Source organism: Cervus canadensis, chromosome X (genome assembly GCF_019320065.1).
Source record: "Cervus canadensis isolate Bull #8, Minnesota chromosome X, ASM1932006v1, whole genome shotgun sequence".
NCBI lineage: Eukaryota > Metazoa > Chordata > Mammalia > Artiodactyla > Cervidae > Cervus > Cervus canadensis.
The window spans coordinates 38,940,061-38,948,887 of record NC_057419.1 but is presented as its reverse complement, the minus strand read 5'-3'; the positions used below and the strand labels follow the sequence as shown (position 1 = coordinate 38,948,887).

General features: G+C 46.0%; 1 protein-coding gene across 2 annotated transcripts; it reads left to right on the top strand.

Annotated features, from left to right (window-relative positions):
• Positions 1 to 1,709: 1,709 nt before the first annotated feature.
• Positions 1,710 to 8,480, top strand: AWAT1 (acyl-CoA wax alcohol acyltransferase 1). Of its 2 annotated transcripts, none has more exons than XM_043457882.1 (7): positions 1,710 to 1,896; positions 2,788 to 2,895; positions 3,170 to 3,240; positions 4,110 to 4,314; positions 5,003 to 5,174; positions 7,346 to 7,521; positions 7,748 to 8,480. In XM_043457882.1, exons 1-7 carry the CDS (start codon positions 1,821 to 1,823, stop codon positions 7,900 to 7,902), a joined length of 963 nt encoding a protein of 320 aa, XP_043313817.1. In that variant the 5' UTR covers positions 1,710 to 1,820; the 3' UTR covers positions 7,903 to 8,480. The 2 variants fall into 2 exon arrangements, with proteins under 2 accessions (XP_043313817.1, XP_043313816.1); XM_043457881.1 differs by having other exon boundaries at positions 1,711 to 1,896; positions 7,322 to 7,521.
• The last annotated feature ends 347 nt before the right edge of the window (positions 8,481 to 8,827 follow it).

Here is an 8,827-nt window from a genome sequence, read left to right as displayed (position 1 = left end):
TTGCTGAAGGGCTCAAACCTGAGTCTGATCCAGTGTTTGAATCCAGCTGCCAATCTGGGGGAAATACAGACACACAGCAAGCAGAGTCTAGACTGTGGGAGATTCTCTAGGTCAAAATGGTCAGGAAAAGAAATGGATGGACGGGGAAACTGGAAACTAAAACAGACTTAAACTCTTACAAAATGCCAAAGTCGTAAAAGACAAGGAAAGATCAAGAAACCATCATAGATTGGAGAAGACTAGAGAGACATGATGACTAAATACAACGTGGGACCTGATGACACCCTGAAACAGAAATGGACATTAGTAGAAAAAACTAGTGCAATTCGAATAAAGTTTGGAGTTAAAAATAATGTTCCAGTATTGGTTTCCTAGCTCTGATAACTATACATAAGATGGTAACATTAAGAGGAAGATGGGTAAAGGGCATAGAGAACTTTGCAACTCTCCTATCAATCTAAAATTATTCCTAAATAAAAAGTTTTAAAAAGAGAGAACCTAAGGCACATAATAATTTTTGTAATGGACAGGACTAAACTATGGTAATTAGGGAAGTGTGTTTGGGTAATAAAACCATGGAAAGGCAAGGGAAAGGTTTTTCTAAATGTCAAAGATAATGGTTACTTTGGGAGGAGGAAGAGGGTTGTGATTGTAATGGGGCATGTGAGAGCCTTCTGGGGTGGGTGAAAAACATCTCTTTCTTGACCTAATGGTGGTTGCAAGGTATTTGTCTTATAATAATTCATTAAGTCATACATTTGTTTTAGAATGCAAGAAATTTTCATCTTTGTGTTCATGTTTCATGGTCATCTTCAACAACTATTAACATTTTGTCATACTTGTTTAATCTATCTATCTCATTTTTTTCTTGGAGTATTTTAAAAGCTATTCTAAGACATCTGGGTATCTGTATCTGGGTTTTTTTTTACAATGAAAATTTAAAGAGAGAGACATAACATCCAAATATAATCAGTAGACCTTGTTTAGATCCTGATTCAAATTAACTATCTGTAAAAAGACATTTGAATATGGACTGGATAATAGATATTAATAGAGGAGTATTAATTTTGTTAATGGTGATAATGGTATTTCTTATAGAAGAAAACATCCAAATTTTTGTAGATGCATTGTGAAATTTAGGGGTGAAATGATGTCTTAGAGTTGCTTTAAAATACTCCAAGAAAAAAAGTGGGGCAATAGGTGAAACAAGTATGACAAAATGTTAATAGTTGTTGAAGATGAACATGAAACATGAATACAAAGATGAAAATTTCTTGCATTCTCTAGTTTTGTGTGTATGTGGAAATCTTTATAGTAGAAAATTGTAAAAGAGGGACATCCCCAAACCAGGCTGTCTCAGGGCAACAGCTTCAACAGACACCTAGCTCTAGGTGCCCCCAACTCCACAAACTCTCCGTGCTCCCTTCCCACTAGCCATCTCTCTGAGGTCACAACCCCTACAATTTCAGAGTAACCTGTGATGTGAGGGGTGTTTCCCTTCACTGGACCTCTGGGTCACTAGGACTGGATAATAGCACTCCTCACCTTTTCTCCGCCCTGATGTCCTAATAATCCCAGGAAAGAGAGTCAAAGGGTAAACGGGCAGGGGCCAGAGCTCAGATCTGTTAAGACTGTCCTTATACTCCAGGGCCTGCCCACTTCAGTGGGTGGTAGATATGGGGCAGAACAAAGAACGGACAGGGCAGGTGAAACCCTCATAATCATATGTGTTCGCTACTGAGCGAGCTTCCAGAGGCTAGTGGCACCTTTGGTTGGAACACCATTCTGGGATCTTCACTTCCTTCAGGCTCCTGAGCACAATGCCTTGTTTTCAGCAGCCTAAGCATTTCCAGAGTCTGGTACTTCTGCAATGGCCCCTGAGCTACCTTGTCATATGTGAGTACTGATCCAAGAGAGCATGGCAAGAAGCCATAATCAGAGGCCAGGACCAGATCTGGGGCAATTTTTATGCTCATGGGAAGTCTCATCTCTGGTCAAGGAGTCTTGAGCTCCCTGAGTGCCCTGAGAAGGAAAAGATAGAACCTCGGAGGCAGTAAAGACAGGAGGAGTGGGGGGAGGTAGAACAGAGTCATGATACTTCTGAGCAGATCTAGCTAATTTCAGCCCCTTCCTAACCCTCACTATCTGGAGAGGAGAAATGAGGCCCATGGAATAAGATGATACATCTGTAATCTTAAGGTAGCATGGGGAGTCGGGCAGAAACATTAGCATTAAAGACAGAGAAGTATAACCTGTGTTTGAACCATTGGATTTTCCATTCTGGGAGGGGAGCGGTAGTAGCATGGTTGGGGTGGAAGGGGAGACAGATAATGGAAGGAATGGTGAATGGGCAAGAATAGAGGGCTGCAGATGCTGTATGCAGGGAGTATGGAGAGATATCGATACTATATGGGCAAGGGAGGGTGAGCTAGTGGTTTAACAAGCATTCACGGGTGAGGAATAGGGAGGGAAACAGGAGATGAGGGGAAAGACAGTGTATTAATGGAAGCAGTGGGTGAAAAGCTGGTAGCAGGCAGGGAGCAGGAGTGGGGGGATGGTGAGCAGGCAGGTGGACAGAGATGAGAGGTAAGCAAAGAAATAGGGCTGGTGTGTATGGTAGATGAAAGAGGGAAAGGACAGGTGGATGTGGCTGATGGACAGGCAGGAGCTGGATTGTGCAGAAGGCCAGGACCAGGGGCTTGGAGAGTTTGGAGGGCTCTTAATAGGGCTGGACATGGTCAAGTTCTGCTGGCAGCACAAATTTGGTCTGATCAGTTCCCTCATCAGTTTGGATCTTGCAGCCATTGGCCATTTACCTCCTGTTTACATCCTGGTGGCCACTACCAGCCCTTTACTTTGCCTGGCTACTCCTGGACTGGAAGACCCCAGAGCAAGGTAAGACTCATGGACCTAGAAATAACAGGATTTAAGAATGTTCCACCTCAACCTGTAACCAAGGAGTTCCACTTACCATGCCACAGACCTCTCATACAAGTTCTCGGAGCCACAGGAGAGGAGCTGGGCCAGCCAGGACCATCCTGGGGTCTCTTCCTTTTCCACTTCCCTAGCAGAGCTATAGTCCTTCCAGGCTGCTCTGGAAGTGCTGGGTGAGTGAGAGGGCTGGGCTTGGCACACACAGACACATCCCCTACTGATATTTCTATCTCAGGTGGCAGGCGATCAGCTTGGGTAAGGAACTGGAGTGCCTGGACCCACATCAGGGACTATTTTCCCATTTCCGTAAGTGTCTCTTCCCCAGCATCCCTCACAGTTCCCCAAATACTAAGCATTGATGCTAAATGACTAGGGCTGTCCATAAGGAAAGTGAGCATCTCAGAGAAGTCTCAGTGCAGGCTAGACAGACTTCAGGGTCCAACATTGCTACTGGGCATTTGCTACACTGCTAATATACTTTGGATGTCCTGGTAGGCATGACCTACCAGAGGATGCAGGCAGAAACACAAGTACAGTTCAGATCAGTTTAACAAACACTGATTGAAAACCTACTCTATACCACATAGTTTGGGGTAAAGAGAAGTGAGTCGGATGCAGTCCTCTGCCATTAAAAAGTTCACATCCAATGGGGAGGACAGATGAGTACATATTCATGGTTTGGTACAAGGTACACAAGTAGTTCAGATGAGGTGTAAGGAAAGGCTTCATAAACAAAGTGATATCTAAGCTGGTTTTCAAAACTCAGTAAACTAGCCCTGGTAGGGAGTTGGGGGAGAAAATACCAGGAAGAGGTTCTAGAAATGTACTGCTATGCTGCTCCCCTGTGCACTCTTTGGAGTAGATAAGAGATACTGCCAAGATTTTTGCCAACCTTTTTCATATAACAGCACTCACAGAAAATGATCCCATGCCTAAAGGGCAGAGACTGCTTTCCAGTCACAGGCAAGGAGCCCAGCAGTTGTAGGTGCCCCCAATCCTACTGGTCTCCCAGAGGGTGAGGAGTCAGATATCTTGACCCCCTCAAAGCCACTCCTGGCCTCTCTGTTGAAAAGTTCTGCTTTAGAGAGTTCCCTGAACCCTCTAAGGCATCTTCACCCTTGCTTTCTTGTGTGATCTCATTTTGTCACCTTTGACATTTCTCTCCGTGGCTGCAGATCCTGAAGACTAAAGATCTATCACCTGAGCACAACTATCTCATGGGAGTTCACCCCCACGGCATCTTGACCTTCGGCGCCTTCTGTAACTTATGCACTGAGGCCACAGGCTTCTCGAAGATCTTTCCAGGCATCACTCCCCATCTGGCCACGCTGTCCTGGTTCTTCAAGATCCCCTTTATTAGGGAGTACCTCATGGCCAAAGGTGCTTCTGACCATACTTACTAGAGTTTCTGGCTCATCTCCCCACTTGGAAATACACCTTTTCAAGCCCCACCCCTCCTTTTCAGCCCCCTCTCATCCCGGACTCCTGCCATCATAGCACAGTAGTTAAAAAGCACATGTTGTAGAGCAAACTGCCTGGGGTCAAATCCTGGCTGTGCCGCTTACTGTGTGGTCTTGGCAAGCTACTGAACCTCCATTGGTCTCAGTCTCCTCATTTGTAAAGTGGTGCTGATGATAATAGTCTAACCTCAGATGTGGCGTGATGATTAAATGAGACAATACAAGTAAAACACCCAAGATAGCACCTGCCAAAGAGTATGTGCTCCATAAATAATAGCTGTTGCTATTAGTGGCAATCCAGGAAAAGAAAAGGGTAGAATTACAGTTGGGGGTTTAGAAAGTCTTTCTGGTTTTCCCCCTTCCTACTATAGTTTTGACCCAGTGCCTCCTGCGAACTGGAAATATTGCCTCAAAGTGAAATGTGCTGCGTTTGCTTGTCTTAGCCCTCTCTTCTCCATACCCTTTGTTCCGTTCATTGATTCTCCTTCTGGGTCCCATGGGAAAGGAGGGCACACAAGCCAGTGAGTCAAGCAGAGGGTATTCCCCCTCAGCCATTCTCCCCTCTCTTGATCCTTTTGCTCCTCTCATTGCTCCTTGGCTCTCCTCAGGTGTCTGCTCTGTGAGTCAGCCAGCTATTGACTACCTGCTGAGCCATGGCACTGGCAACCTTGTGGGCATTGTAATTGGAGGAGTGGGAGAGGCCATGCAGAGTGCGCCCAACACCACCACGCTCATCCTCCAGAAACGCAAGGGCTTTGTGCGCATAGCACTCCAGAACGGGTAGGTGTCCCTCCCTGGGCAGAGGTGGGTGGCCTCTGAGCAGCATGACCTGGTAGGCGATGCCAAGATGAATCAGACACGAGTCTTACCCTCATAAAACTTACTAGTGAGTGGAAGAGATGACTGTAGAATTTCAAAGAGACTTAGGTCATCCACTCCTTTGGAGCTAGCTGGACCAGTTCCCAGAAAGCCAACCAGAGATCCAGATTCATTATCAGAGGGCTTGGCTAGGGCTCGCCTAAGACACAGATGATGTCCACATCATCTCTAGCAACATTGATATCTATATCTGTTAATGGTAAGTGCAAGAAGCAGTACATTATGGTGAGTATGCATGTTGGGTCTGGAGTCAGGGGCCCTAATTTCAAACTCCGGTCCCATGGCTTACTGTGAATTCTGGGACAGGTTATTCAGCCATTCTGAGCCTTGCTGTTTTCCTCTTCATCATGTGGCTACTAACAATTGTACCTGTTTCATAGGATTATTGTGGGGTTTAAAAGAGTTTATCCACATAAAACACCTACCATGTGCCTGGCACGCAGTAAGAGATAAACGTTAGCCACTCTGCTGTGCATGCTAAGTTTCTCTAGTCGTGTCTCACTCTTTAAGACCCTATGGACTGGGGCCCGCCAGGCTCCTCTGTCCATGGGATTTTACTGGTGAGAATACTGGAGTAAGTTGCCATTCCCTTCTCCAGGAGGTCTTCCTGACCCAGAGATCGAACCATTGTCTTCTGTATTGCAGCCAGTTTCTTTACCACTGAGCCAACAGGGAAGCCCCACTTCAGTCAGGGACCAACTCTTTGGGACCCTATGGACTATAGCCTGACAGGCTCCTCTGTCCATGGGATTCTCCAGGCAAGAATACTGGAGTGGGTTGCCATGCTCTCCTTCAGGGGATCTTCCTGACCCAGGGATCAAACCCGAGTCTCCTGCATCAAGGGTAAAGAGAGGAAGTAAAGAGCAGGAGGGACTTCCCAGGTGTAGCTAGTGGTAAAGAACCTGCCTGCTAATGCAGGAGACATAAGAGACCTGGGTTCAATCCCTGGGTCAGAAAGATCCCCTGGAGAAGGAAATGGCAACCCACTCCAGTATTTCACCTGTAAAATCCCTTGGACAGAGGAGCCTGTCAGGCTACGGTCCATAGGTCACACAGAGTTGGACACAACTGAAGCGACTTAGTATGCACGCAAAGAGTAGGAATCCAAGGCTAGAGCTGTGGGGGCTCCATAATGTCAGCATGCCAGTTCACTGGACACAGGGACAACTGTCCTATAACAGCTTCCCAGAAGAGGGGAAGGAAGTACTTCTTCTAAGGACCTTGTCTGAGTGGCCTGTTTGTCAGTTTGGAGCATGATGTGGTGGAGAGAGCTCTGAGCTGGGAGGAAAGAGACCTAGGTTCTAGTCCAGCTCCTGCCACTCACTGAATACCTATGTGACCCTCCCCCTCCTGAACCTGGGCTTCTGGAGCTGTAGAAAAAAGAAAATAACCCCTTGGTGTGTTTTTCCACTGTCTCTGCTGTGAGGAACCAAAAAAGGTAACATATGCCAAAACACTAAGAGATCGCTGGTAGTAATTCACAAAGATTTGTGTAAGAGAGACTGTTGCCCTTACTCTCACAGGAAGACATAAGGAGCCTGCTTTACTACATAGGGCTCTGTCAGGGTGGATTCCCATGGCCCTGTGAGAGGGAAACAACCTTACTCTGCTCTAATCTCAAGACCTAGGACAGAACACCTTATGCACAGTCCCTGCAGGCAAGAGGCACCTCATACATATACATACACATCTGTGCCAAACCATCATCTTGTACTCTGTGTATCCTAATAGATATTAGAATATCCTAATAGATATTCCCCTTCAGGACACCTCCTGGAAGCTTTTTCTTTATGCAATGTGGGTTCCTGTGGATTTCTGCCCCCATATCTTGTTCTTATGATCCTGGCCCAGAGAGAGTATTCTCACTGGCCTTGAAAATTTCAGGAAAAAGAGATAATAAATACAGGAGCCGTATTCAGTGCAAGAAGAAATGTTTTACACCACAGGGATTTTATAATAGATGGGAGCCTGGCCAGGAACAAAAGTTTTTCCTGGGGGGTTCTCCACTCCAGGGTGTGTTTGGGAAATAAATCAGGGTTTTCTTACAGGGCTCATCTGGTCCCCACCTACAGTTTTGGAGAAACCGAGGTGTATGATCAGGTGGTGTTCCATAAGGACAGCTATATGTACAAGTTCCAGAGCTACTTCCGCCAGGTGTTTGGTTTCTACTTTTGCATCTTCTATGGACGAGGCTTCCGCCAAGGCTCCACTGGGCTCCTGCCATACCCGCTGCCTATCGTCACTGTGGGTGAGTCCTGCTCTCAGCCCCTAGGCCAGCTCAGCTTTTCCTCAACCTCAACCTCAGGCCTTCCCAATCTCCACACCCCCCACCACCAAAGAAGAGAACAGCCTAGGGGGAGAAGTTGGGAGCTGACTTGGGATATGAAAGGATTGGGCCCAGGGAAGGAGAAGGAGGTTAAAAAAAGAAAAGATTCTAACACTTGACCCTTCTCTTTTCCCATCTCTCTTGGCAGTGGGGGAGCCTCTGCCTCTGCCCAAAATCGAAAAACCAAGCCAGGAGATGGTGGACAAATACCACGCCCTCTATATGAAGGCCCTGACCAAACTGTTTGATCAGCACAAGACCCAGTACGGCTGCCCAGAGACCCAAAAGCTGCTTTTCCTGTGACTGAAGGGGCAGTGTGCCCAATAGCACAAGCCTGGGAGAAGAGATTCATTAGCTGCCAACCAAAAAAAGGGAGAAGCCAGAGGGCTGTGTGTGGTAGGGAAGGGCACTAGGAATTCCTTCCTTGCTACAGAGCCTTTGCAGTCTTCCTCCTTGAATTGCTTCACTGAGTCACTCCTTTAGGCCTGCCCCCTGCCCTGCCCCCTGTCCCGTCCCCTACTAGATTTCCTCTCTGAGCCCAACCCACCAGGGACTGAAGGACTCAAATGTTAGCCAGGCAGCCTGAGTAACCACCACTATGGTTGTTGTTGTGCTAATGCATTTTTAAATTAAGATATATTTACATACCCTCAATTTAACCCATTTAAAGTGTAAAATTCAGTTGTATTTAGTATACTCAAAGTTGTGCAAATACTCGATCTCACTTTAGAACATATTTCTGCAACCCCCCGAGAAACCCAGTACACATTAGCAATCACTTCCCATTCTCTCATCCCCAGCCCCTGCCGACCACTAATCTACTTTCTGTCTCTAGGGATTTGCCAATTCTGGACTTTTTAAATAAATGGAATCATAGAATATGTGATCTTTTGTGACTGACTTCTTTCTCTCAGCATGATGTTTTCAAGGTTCATCCATGTTGTAGCATGTACTTCATTCTTTTTATGATTGAATAAATATTTCATTTCACCAACCGATGGACTTTGGGTTATTTTCAATTTGGCGCTATTATGAATAATGCTGGTATAAACATTCAAATACAAACTTTTGTGTGGTAATCATCTGTCCCCAAATATGTCCTTTCCTTATGTCCATACCACTGAGCTAACAAGCACACTTTTCAGGTAGGTAGATTGAAGGTATTTTACTCAGGATTACATTTCAATTGGCAGAAGCATTTCACATAGGTTACGATGTCCTCTGACAC